At 52.8% G+C, this 12635-nt stretch overlaps 1 protein-coding gene across 3 annotated transcripts in view; it reads right to left on the reverse strand.

Moving 5' to 3' along the window:
- LOC122373671 (MAP/microtubule affinity-regulating kinase 3-like) overlaps window positions 1–12635 on the reverse strand; it is a 23340-nt gene continuing 10705 nt past the window's right edge. The window contains exons 5-16 of one of the 3 annotated variants that reach the window (XM_043351964.1): window positions 10777–10825; window positions 9916–10109; window positions 9488–9623; window positions 6396–6616; window positions 5902–6114; window positions 5174–5465; window positions 4620–4944; window positions 4215–4334; window positions 3114–3332; window positions 2547–2615; window positions 1241–1391; window positions 1–971 (exon numbers count right to left, since the gene is read on the reverse strand). In XM_043351964.1, coding sequence (XP_043207899.1) covers window positions 753–971; window positions 1241–1391; window positions 2547–2615; window positions 3114–3332; window positions 4215–4334; window positions 4620–4944; window positions 5174–5465; window positions 5902–6114; window positions 6396–6616; window positions 9488–9623; window positions 9916–10109; window positions 10777–10825 — 2208 coding nt within the window. In that variant the 3' untranslated portion in view covers window positions 1–752. The remainder of the gene's footprint in view (window positions 972–1240; window positions 1392–2546; window positions 2616–3113; window positions 3333–4214; window positions 4335–4619; window positions 4945–5173; window positions 5466–5901; window positions 6115–6395; window positions 6617–9487; window positions 9624–9915; window positions 10110–10776; window positions 10826–12635) is intronic. The other 2 variants (XM_043351966.1, XM_043351965.1) reach the window with 2 other exon arrangements.

Below are 12635 nucleotides of genomic sequence, written 5' to 3' on the forward strand. Positions count from 1 at the left end.
TCGCTGACACCTCACTTTAGCACATGTATTTTAGGGCTATTAGCGATCTGTACACAGAAATAACAGAAACCCAACACAGTAGAATCGCGTCATTGCTCTGTGGCGCAGACAGGTCTGGGCGCCACCGCTGCACGCGCAGCAACAACGTATCACACGGTCGACCGCGCCGGGGCGTCGCCGACACATCCTAGTCCATCGCCCGCGCTCGCTCTCGCTCTCATACAATAGCTGTCTGTCACGCGCTCGACTCTCGCTCGCTCGTTCTGTCTCTCTCGCTCTCCTTGCACACTCGCGCGACAAGTCTCCTCAGGTGGCGCGTGGGGCGCGGCGCGCGCTGTCACCCATTCGCGGAGCAGCGTCGCGCCGGCGCGAGCGCGCGCGCTACGCCATTCGAGGAGACCAAGCACAGTCGAACTGTAAAATAACGCGGTGACGCGGGGCGCCCGCGTCAGCACCGAAAACAGATCTGAATGCGGCAGCGAGACGGCGGCCGCCGACGCCGGCTGCCATGGTCGCACCTGGTACTGATAAATAATCTACTAGTGTAAAAATCATCAAGACGGGCGGGCGTGTCTGCAGCTAGTCCGGCCGGCCGGCCGGCCGAGTGCCGCCCGCCGGCGCGGCGGTAAGGGTGACTCTGCGCGTGCGTGCGGGCCGGCTCAGCGGGCGGGGCGGCGGCGCGGCGGCGGCGGCGGCGGCGGCTCGGCACGCGCCCCGCTGCACCAGCACTCGTCGGCCGGCTCCTGCACGGGTCAGAGACGCAGCTCGTTGGCCACCTTGCTGGCAATGTTCTTGAAGCCGATCGAGGTGCCCGAGATGCGTTTGAAGCGGACGCCGTTGAGCGAGAGGCGCGGCAGCTTGCAGACCTCGATCTCCCACTGGACCAGCGAGTCGGTGCGCGGGTCGCCGTGCACGCAGAGCAGCAGAAACTTCTCCCGCTGCTCGTAGTCACAGTTGTTGGCGTCCAGCACCTGCCGGAAACGACCATAGCATCGTCATACTGCAGTCCGCCGCCGTTCCACACTTTAAACGGGTTTACAGGACGAACTTAATCCATTCACACCTAATTGTTTGGATTTAAAAGCGGCAGTTCGGGTAACTTACATATGACAATGCAATGTCGAATCAGCAGAAAAACCATGAAGTGGTTTAGTGAACATCCACCTTTTCTGTCTCCCCCATGATAAGCAAGCTGATTCGACTACAAGTGCATGATGTTAAACAAACCCTGCGAACGCACCTTTCTGATTTCGTTCATGATCTCGTGCGGGTCCCTGGATGAAGTGGTCTTCATGCTCCAGGTGAAGCGTAGACTGCGCGGTTTGACCGGCTCCGGCTCGCCGTTGGAGGCGACTCCGAGTGACCCCGCGGGCGACGCAGCCGCCGGTGGCCTGGGACACGACGAGCCAGAGGTTAATTGGCGAGCGCAGGGGATATGGACGGGGGATCAGTAGGGGAAGGTAGCTCGCTACAATACACACGGCTTGGTTAGTGAGACACCAGGTCTGCAGGACGCAAAGACGAAATATAAGCAAAGTGTTATCGGTAAGCAATGACTCATGGACACACAAAACGTTAAATTCCGTTACAAAGACATACAAAACACAGGCGTAACACAGTGAAGATGGCTACACCAGCAAGCTCCAGCAAGTTTCATGAGGACTGGGCCGGTCTGGAATCAAGCGAGTACACTGTGCAGCTGTGAGCTGATGTCCATTACCCATGCACCGCCAGCAAAACCGTCAAAACTGTCGACTTGTCCACACGTCCTCGATCCCACACCCGCTCTGAACTCCCCTCATTTGGGAGTTACATATCAAGTTCCTGTGTCATCCTTGTTTAATTAGTCTCCCAACCCTTCATTCGCGTTCACTGCCTGTCAGTTCTCGCTATGGCTATAGTCCGTTTCTGAGCTTCACTTCCTATTCCAGTAAGCATGCTGTGCCGATGCCCGATGTACACGTAAGTGAACTACGTCCAGCTGTCAATGATATTCACTTCAGTCATATATCGCCTGGATGTTGGGTCGTCTTAGAGGCCTTAGGGCTTAGAGCGTCAGCTGTAACCATGCTTCGGTGCAAGGGCAACCGTGCTGAGCGTGCCAGTGCCGCAAACATGCGACCGTGCGACGGTAGACCGCGGATGTGCGTGCACCACGGAGCAACGTGAGGTGCAGTGCGCTCGCCCAGGTCATCAGTATCCCCTATAGTCCCCATATCCGTGCGTTCAGTGCAGTCAGTGATCTGAAGCGTGGTGTGCGCGCTGCGTTAAAAAAACAATGGGTCTGGCCCAGCGCCCCCAAACCGGACTACAACAATCACAAAACGGTGCAATGGAAGTGATAACACACTATTTTTAATGTTAGCCTCAATTAGCAGTGATCAGCTAGCACCAAAAATGTTTCAATATCTCTCGACAGCAGTTTGCAATTTTTGTTCGTGCCGCGGTTTGAGGACTGAGCCAGACCCTGTGTGCGACCATGCCCCGGATCAGCAGCGGGCGCGGGCGCGCGGCGTCGGTCGGTCGGTCGGGGACGGCGGCCATACCTGTCAGCGGTGGCCGAGCGGGCCGGCGTGGGCGTCAGCGTGGCCGTGCCGGCTCCCACGTCGCCGGGCCTGGCGAGCGGACATGGCGTTACACGCCGCCGTCTCACTCTCTCACTCACTCACTCTCTCACACTCGTCCGCTCAGATCGCTCTCACACGCACAAAGCACGAAGCTCGAGTACAGTGGGCAGCCGCGGTCCGGCGCGCGGGCCAGCGGGGGGGGGGGGGGGGGGGGGGGGGGAGGGCGCGCCGGCAGCACAGGGGGCTGACCGGTCACACACGGCTCTTTGACACGGTTAGTTCACCAGTCGGTACGGACAGAAAACGTATCCTGAATCGCCGGTCCACTAAAATTATGCGATAAGGCATGCATTGGGCTTTAATTGGGGACGGATATATCAATTTAAGAGACTAGTTATTAAGCATGTAGGCAAGTCACATACAGATAATCTCCGGATTACATGAGGACATTTTTACCTGATTCAATTGGGAAGATGCTGAGCGAACAATAATTACTTGGAAAATTCCCACCATCTACCCTCCCCTTCCAACCAGCCTAGCACCCACCGCTTGGCGAACTTCGACGACAGTTTGGAGAAGAAGGAGGTCCGGTTGGCCGATCCGAGGCCGCCGCTGTCGTGGTGCGGGCTGTAGCCGGCCGCGCGGTAGCCGGCCGCCCGCGTCTGACCCGAGTGGAACGTCGACCGACTCGGGATGTTGCGGCTGAACGGAGCACTGCGCGGCGCGGCGCCCGGCGAGAGAGGCGGCGCCGTCCGACCGGCGCTGCTGTAACGACGGGGGGAGGGACAGGTTAGCGCGCGGTGGAACCAGCGGAGAACAGGCCAGAGCGAGCAGCAGCGGTAACAACGGGACACGCCAGGGCACACTGTGCTACATAAAAGATAGATGGGTCAAGTAAGTCATGTAACACTAGGGCTGATTCGGTACACGCATAACGACGGAGCAAGTCACGGCACGGTACTGGATAGCTAGAAGGCTCAAGACACACCGCTGTGAGCGCCAGTGGCACAACAGGTACAATATTGGGACGATACAGTAACTAGTAGCTCTGCTAGGCTGCGCTCGGTTCAGGACCACGACCACCGCGCCTTAGGAACAGGGAGGGCTCGGCATGTAAATTATCATACAACGCCACATCCAACACATGCGAGCTGCAAGATACTTCGGACAAAAAAAAAACTTCGACAATGCAAAATAAAACGGCAAATACAGAAATTAGCATTTGTAATCCACAATTTTTGCTAAGCCTTTCGAGATTGCTGGGAGAAGTATATTTGTCCCCACATCTAGTACCCAACATTGAATGGCTTTTGCCTTTTTATATCAAAATATGCATTATATAGGGGAACATCACCTGAAAACACTACAATATTTGACGAAAATAAAAGGTTCGCCTAGGCTCCAGAGCAAAGAAAATGAAATAGCGTCATGCAATACCAGCCAAGCTGACAAAGCAGAAACCAGCAAAACACAAAAAGAGAAAAGCTACAGACCGATGCATGCAACGTCCCCGGCGTGCCAGCAAAGCATAGAGCGAAGCGCTACTCAGGCAGTATCACTCCAGCCGGAGCCCGACGCAAGCGCTCTGACGGAGCCGCCAGAGAGCCTCTGGGGCCGCCGGGGAGCCACCAGAGGGTCGGTCGGTACCTGGGCCGCAGTTCTGACGGCGAGCGGGCTGCCGCCGACTCGGCCGGCGCCCCTGACGATACCGACGCCGACTTGACGTGTCCCCTCGCCGGCCGGGCCGTGTCGCCGCCGCCGCCGGAGCTGCAGGGCGGCACGGTCAGACCAGACATCCGCGGTGTGGGATCAGCCAGGTATGACAGAGCGGTGAGAGCAGCGAGAGTTAGAGAGCAGAGCCAGTCATGTTAGTAACGCAAAGCCATCACCGGGATCAGTAAAGCCACGCACCTAGGAAAGCCCCTGAAGCCCCGGAAAGAGATCCACCAGACGCCACGCCCAAGCCCCGAGAAGCCAGATTATTCATAAGCTGCGTCGCCAAACGTCAGTCTCCCACCCCTCCGGGCGGCGGAGCGCGGTCCAGTCACCCACCTCAGGTCTCCGGCCGCCTGCAGTGAGGGGGTGCGGCCCTCGGCAGAGGCGCTGGCCGGCCGCGTCTCAGTACCGAGCGTCGAGCGCCGGCCGGCACTGGGGCCGATCGTCCGGTTGGCCGCCGTCGGAGTGAACACCTTGGGCAGCGCGCGCGGTTTGGCCGGGCTGGGCAGAGAACTGGGCTGCTCAGAGTCTCCGGCGCCGGCGGCGGCTCGGCTGGCCGCCTGGCGCGTCTCTTTGATGGTGGCCGGGTCCACCGTGTTTTGCCGTTTGAAGTGGGTGTGGTTGGCGGGCACCGAGTGGCTGGTCGCCGAGCCGCTCAGCCCTGGAACCATCCAAACCACCCGTCAGCGGTCCGAAGGACATAGACGAAGACTGACATAACACAAAACAAATATAGTGAAAATACTAAGATGGTTAAGAGTCTTAAACACATATACCAATCAACGACAAATTTAATAAACTTAATTCGAAAACATGACCGCAAATTAATATGAATACGCGAACGGGAAATCCGTCAGCGATCATCTCCGTCCGTCGCTGTATCGACTCACGTTTGCTGGTGACGCTGGCGGTGGAGGCGGCCGGTGAGCCGGTGGTGGCCGGCGCGGCGGCCGCGGCGCCCGTGGAGGTGGGCGCCGCCGAGCCGGCCGGGGCCGCGCCCGGCACCGTCTCGCCGCCCGAGGAGGCGCGCCGGCTCGGCTTGCTGTTTGAGGTGGCCGAGATGGACCGGTGCACCTTGTGGTGGGGCGGCGACTGGCGGCTGGTGGGCGGCGGGCCGGCAGCCGGACCCGTCAGGTGCCGCAGCGACAGTGAGGAGCCCGACTGAGAGCCGTCCGACTCCAGCTGGGGATGGCAGGGGAGGGAGGTGGTCAGATCGGGAGACAGCGGGGCGCAGTCACACGACAGAATATTTAACCCCATCCAATGGCTTTCGGTAGCATGGCAGCACGACTCTGTTCAACAGCAGAATCCCAACGTCAAGAATCTGCTCAAACACAAAATCGTCCACATTTTACTCAATCACAATACGTTTACCACCCTCTACTTAGCCATGACTCCTCCATACACAATCGTCGCCACGAGGCCTCTGACCCAGTCTCAATCGCTCTCCAAACAAACGCTGTCTTCCTGTCGTCGAACTACATATAACCCATCCGCTCTCACACTAATACACGAACACTACTACAACCGCCCTACCTAGCTCCCAAACTGCATGTCATTCCCTTTCCGACCATGTCCTTCCCAGTAGCCACCAGCCCTCCAAAGGTCAGTGACTCACATCGGCAGCCCGGCGGCCCATCAGCAGGTAGGTGGCGTAGATATCGTCGAACTTGCCCTCCTTGAGACTGGTTTCGATGTCTGACCGCGCATAGCCGAGCGCCACCAGCTGTTCTATCCGGCGCGGGTCGTCCATGCAGTGCTCGGGCTCCACGTACGGCTTCAGCTCCTCCTCATTACAGCCAGAGTTCATCCACTTGTCCCGCATGATCGTCTGCGTGAGGCGTGAGCGGGGAGACGGAGTTAGACAATTGTATCCTGATGCCGCACTTATCGACGAAAAACAAACTTTGGTCTGTGGAATATTTATACAAATTTTTACCTACCACAATGCACGTAAACGAAACATCAGTTCTCAATCTAATTTATACAGATAAAGCACTCCAGAATTGACTGATTTCAGAACCCGACGATGCTTAGGAGAGAATAAGTCAGCAAGGCAAACATAACGACACTTGTCTCATCACTCGGGTAGTCTGATCCCCTCTAACTCACCGAGAGGCTGGCCCGTTTGGCCGGGTTCAGCACCAGGAACTTCCTCAGGAGGTTCTCGCAGTCGGTGGACATGTAGAACGGGATGCGGTACTTGCCGCGCAGCACCCGCTCGCGCAGGTCCTTGAGGTTGGAGCCGTCGAACGGGAGAGATCCGCTGACCAGTGTGTAGAGAATCACTCCCAGGGACCAGACGTCCACCTCCGGGCCGTCGTACTTCTTACCTGGTGAGGTGAGTACAGGAGTGTCACGGGAGGTTATACAAGCCATACGGCAAAATGATGACAAATTATAGTGGATGATGTTGAGTTGGGGTTTTACGGCGCCTGGACTGTGGTGGTCATCGGCGCCCACACAAATTATCATGGACAGACGTCGAAGCACGTGTTGCCGTGTGCGAAAGAGAGCTCTTACTGGCATTAACCCGCGCCCGGCTGGGGGTCCTGGATTTCCACGCCCTGCTGGGGGGGGGGGGGTGTTTGAACACCCCCCCCCCTTGTAACTCGGCTCCTGGGCCACGTAGCGATACGCGGCGTTCGAAAGAGCGTCAAAAATGATGACGAAATCACTTCGGTCAATTTTTTGGTCAGGTCAAAGGTCAGGTCACCAGAGGTCATTGAAGGCAAAATTTCGCCGATTTCCAGGTCGAATGTCGAAAATTTCCAAGAAGCCAACGCATAACTCGGGAACCAATAGAGCTACAGCGCCGCGGAAAAGCGCATTCGATAGCCCTATTAACGCCCTTTCTGAGTAATTCTCTCAGATTTGACCTAACGTCAACGGTTTTGCCTGCAGGGGGCAAAAACTGCAAAAATAGCCGATTTTTTTCGGAAACAGCTTTTCTGCAATAACTTTTGACCCAAGCCTTGTACGAGCTTACTTTTACCGGCATCGTGTTCCTCTCGTCAAGACGCATCGAATGAACTATAACTTGACCTTGAAAGGTCAACTTGAAAATTTGACCTCAGGTCAAGGTCATGACCTGACCGGAAAGGGTCATGTTGCATATCAGTCGATCCGTATCGTCGAGCTGAACACATCTAAGGCGTTTTCATCGCTCTAGCATGCCTCTATCAAAAGTTATTTGCGAAAAACTGTTAGATACCATTCGTGACCTAAGATGACCTCAGGGCATAAACAAGGGTCACGGACACCATTTTCATGTTCAGTGTGTCTAAACCACTTGTAATTCGGTGTTTGGGAGTGTTTATAATGTCTTGCATCCAAAAGAGGCGCATTTCAATTTTCTCCCATTGACTTATAATGGCGAGGTCGCAAAATTGACCTGACCTTAGGTCATTGATATCAAAATTCTGAGATATACATTTTGTACATGCTATTGCCCTTAGCAATCGCTGAAAGTTTCAAAGCGATCGGTCACTCGGTGTAGCTATGACAGACATTGAAAGTTTTTATGAGGTGAGGTCACTTCAAGTGACCTGGTGACCTGACCTTGAATGACCTTGGTCTGAAATTTTCACAACATGTGTAGAATTGATGTATGATAAGGTGTACCAAAAACGGCGGCGCTCCGCGCCGCCGTTTTTTAGATATTCGCGAAAAACCACAAGGGGGGGGGGGGTGTTCAAACACCCCCCCCCCCCAGCAGGGCGCGGGTTAATGATTCAAAATGCATGACCTTTCCCAAAGTTTGTTGACACTTCAAAGAAAATCACCGGACGATGTTTTGCCACGCTAGACGACGTTGAGAGGGTGGCATAGGATTTGAATCCTGTGCCATCCTCTTGTCTTCGAGACTTTGTAAAAATTGACAGCTAATAACTTACTTCAGACAAATGCTGTAATGCCTTTTACAAAGCATCCTCCTATAATTAACGATCCCCATTAACCTTCGCCCCAGTGGGGGGGGGGGGAGGGGCATATGTTACCACCCTGTCGCGTTTTTTGCGTGTAAAAAGAAAACCGCGGCGCGTAGCGCCGCGCCGCTTGGGGTAGCTTTTGGTACATCAATTTTGGACAATGTGTGAAATTTTTGACCCCAGGTCATGTCAGGTCAGGTCACCAGGTCAAGTTAACTGACCAAGCCTAAAAAAGTTTGCAATCATGTCCAGCCTGCAGTGTTTGTCAGAAAGGTTTTAAACTTGGTGGATTGCATGATGTTATAGGCGCCTACAATTTTTATATATCTCGGATTTTTATATCCGTGACCTAAGGTCAGGTCAGTGGCGTGACATTTCCATTACAAGTCAATGGAGAAAAAATGAAAATGCCTCTAGATCCGTGTGTACGCATAGGAACAGTCCAAATATTTCAGAATCACAATGATTTGGACCATCCGTGATGACCAAGGTGTCATTTTTGCTGATATTAGCCTCTAGAAAGGTCATCCGAGGTCATTTGAGGCTACAAACAGATTTTTGCCAATAACTCGCGATTGGAAGGAGATAGAACGCTGGGGATGGTCTCATTGTGTTTGTCTTGCCGAGACGCATCGACTGATATGCAACATGACCTTTTCCGGTCAGGTCATGACCCTGACCTTAGGTCAAATTTTCAAGTTGACCTTTCAAGGTCAAATTATAGTTCATTCGACGCGTCTCGGCGAGGGGAACACGATTCTGGCAATAGAAATGTCGTGGCTTTTTGTAGTCGAAAGTTATTGTCGAAAAACACTTTTCGTAAAAACAGCTATTTTTCGAGTTTTTGCCCTCTGGAGGCTAAACCGTTGACCTGAGGTCAAGTTTGATAATGACCTTTTCAAAAGAAGAGTTCAAAAGCTATCGATTGCTCTTCCATGGTTTTTCTAGCTACCATAGTTCCTGAGATAACGGCATGTTTTCTGAAAAATATAATGACCATTGGCAAATTTTGACCTTTGATGACCTCTGGTGACCCCAATATTGCTCTAAAATGAAAAATGACTGAATACTTTCAAACGTACGCATTGAGAGCTATCGACTGCTTTTTACCGCGTCTTTCTAGCCCTCTTAGTTTTTGAGTTAGAGATGGGTGGTAACATATCCCCCCCCCCCCCCCCACTAGGGCGAAGTTGGCTGAGACCGCCACTGGGGCGCGGGTTAAAGAATAAGTCACCCTACACCCCACAGTCTCTCCTCGCGTCCCCTCCGACTGACCCTGGAAGAGCTCGGGCGCGGCGTACGGCGGGCTGCCGCAGAACGTGTCCAGCTTGCTGCCCACAGTGAACTCGTTACTGAAGCCAAAGTCGGCGATCTTGATGTTCATATTGCTGTCCAACAGGAGGTTCTCCGCCTGGAAGGGAGGGAGACTCCACCTGTCAGTTTATCCAAATAGTTCGGATGCACGTGTAAATGTACTGGATATAGGTCAATCATGGCACAAGATACAATTACAATAGCTTGTCCATTGTCCAATCATACCCATTAAGTGTGAGCCTCACGTTGGTCCTTTCCTAAATCGACTGAACTACATTTATTGTGGATTTTGAGGAAACTCGTCTGCTAACGCCCAGTGAAAGCCAACACCTATCCTCCTACTCTTCCAGTCCCAGTATAGAGCGAACCGAGCCCGAAATGACACTCACCTTGAGATCCCTGTGGATGATTTTCTTCTGGTGGCAGTACTGGACGGCGGAGACGATCTGCCGGAACTTGAGTCGCGCCTCCTTCTCCTTCATGCGTCCGTGGAAGACGAGGTAGTCAAACACCTCGCCGCCCGAGGCGTACTCCATCACCAGGTACAGAGTCTTCTTCGTCTCGATCACCTGGTATAGTTTCACTGCGGGGGCAGAACGGTGGATGTCATGAGAGAGCTCGCACGCACGTTCCGGAGAGACATAAAGACATACCGCATCGCGCCTAACTGGCCTATCAAACCATCAGAGCTGAGATAACAGGAGATATCCCTAGATTCAGAAGTGATCCACGCAGATATGCCAGCGTGCAGCAAAGGCCCAATTACATTCATCTATTACAATTAGGCTATATGAGGGTCCTTAATAGATCAGTAGTGACGCCATATGTCGTTACACATGCTCGCCTGCGCTTAGCGCGGGGATCCCCATGTTCTTGGCACAAGATTCATCGTCATCCTCACTAGTTCCGGATCGCGCCCACAAGTTTGCATCACTAATGATTGTCGATGCTAACCATATCCGCCACACCCACCTACAGACCTCTGTATGGCAGACACTACCACACCCGGCATTACAAGAATGTCACACACTTGACGCCGACAGGTGAATCCGACAAACACTTAGACCAACGGGTGAGAGACAGCCGGCCCGCCCAGGTGGTCGGTTGTGTCACATGACGCTAGACATTGGAGAAGACACATTGACGTCACCAGAGGCCACTGACGTCGCTGTAATGACGTCACTGGCAGCCTACTCACGCCCTCCCCAGCCACAGCGATCTCCGATCCCGGCTCCCCGCGCCATACTCACCTATACTGGGGTGATCGAGCATCTTCATTATTCGAACCTCTCGGAAGAGCTGTAACACACGTGCGGGCGGGCGTCATGGACCGACATAGAGAGGGGCCGAGTCATAGACTGACTGATTGAGAGACTAGAGGGGCGTCAGGGACCGAGACATGAAGGATGGAGTCGTGAACGGACCGAGACAGACCTCGTCACGGATCAAAAGAGGTACGGGTCGGCGTAACTGGTACCGGCAGAGGAAATGGGCATCACGGACCGACGGAGGGACGAGACGGACGTGTCACAGTAATTGAGGTGACACGGTGGTCGGGAAGGTACGGAAACGGGTGACAGTGCACCGGTTGATAAAGCCAACAGACGGACGGGGAAGCGTACGGCAGTCGTGGGACTGATCATATGACATCCGGGGATATGGTACGGCAAACACCATAAGCCAAGGGAGGCGGTTCGTCAGATTTGTGGGACAGCGAAGTTTGGAAAGCAAAAAAAAAAAAAAAAGTAACAAACAGCTCTAAAAACTAAATAGAATAAGTGGCGTGACTTGTTATTGGCCACTGGCCAAATACCGTAAACCGGGGTGAGTTGATATGGGGTGGTGAGTTGATATAAATTGCTCGAAAAATGTTAAAATGTGTGCTGCTCATCCATTTGTAAACCAATTTTTAGTTTTATTTTTCTGTGAAGTGAAGCAACCAATAAGTGATGCATATAGCTGAGAAAGGCATGCATGTGGTGCAGTGCCTTCTTAACACATTACTTTTTTCAAAGTCCTTTTTTTCTTCTGATTTTGAAACTAAGGAAAAGTCCCCACCCTACAGCAAAGACGGTGGATATTCATGAAACAACATGCACTGGGAAAGAAACTACCATCAATTTACTGTTGATCCCAGGTAGTTTTGGGTTTCACCTATAACAACGCTTTTTTATAATTTTAAGAAAAGTGACAGGTGGTGAGTTGATATGCCATCAGGTGGTGAGTTGATATGCATGATAAAAGCTGATACCAGGCTGGTAGGCATGCAAATTAGCATGAAATATGGGTCTGCAGGTAAGACAAAGTCAATTAGACCAACTCTTCTCCTTTTCTTTCCCCACATCATTCCATCAACCCCAAAAGCTTTAGTTTTTTTTTTCTGAATGCTTGAGACGAGGCCTGTTAGTATCACTGATGTTAGTTGTCGGACTTTCGTCCCCGTCTTGAGTTGAGATGTTAGTTTCACAACGTTTCAGCCAGTAGCTTCTCCGGCCGTAGTCAAGCCTGCCTCGATAGTGGAGTGGTTACAACCGTGGACCATCACCGGGGAAACCCGAGTTCGATTCCCGCTGACTACAGGAGCTTTCGAACTGTTTGACGCGTACGGCGCAACGCCACCAACATCCAGGTCCTTGAGGGTCAAAGAACACCTGACGAGTGACGACGGCCGGAGAGTAACTGGCCGAAACGTTATGAAACTGAATCTCAACTCAAGACAGGGACGAAGGTCCGACAACTAACATCAGTAACCCCAAAGTTTTTTTTTTTTTCTGTGGACATACCTAACATGAAAAAAGGCACAGCACAGCTCCCTGTCAAGTCTCAAGATGGCTCCCTACAAGCTACAAAGGAACACTATAGAACACCTATATTACATACAGGTTAAAAAAAACTGTTATATTTATTCGTAGTTTCGAAAATGACAGAACTGTCATTTCTGTATGGCTAACAGCGCGGGAATTCTGATCTCGTGAAACTGATTAGTTTTCCTGCTTGGCAGTTGCCAACCGAGAATGAGAGGCAAAATGAAATGGAACAAACAATATAAAGAAATTGACTGGTGTTTAGCCCTCGCCCGTGTTCGTGTTTTGCCAGCGTTTAACGTATG

Source organism: Amphibalanus amphitrite, unplaced genomic scaffold, assembly GCF_019059575.1.
Source record: "Amphibalanus amphitrite isolate SeventyFive unplaced genomic scaffold, NRLGWU_Aamphi_draft 001533F_arrow, whole genome shotgun sequence".
Classification (NCBI taxonomy): domain Eukaryota; kingdom Metazoa; phylum Arthropoda; class Thecostraca; order Balanomorpha; family Balanidae; genus Amphibalanus; species Amphibalanus amphitrite.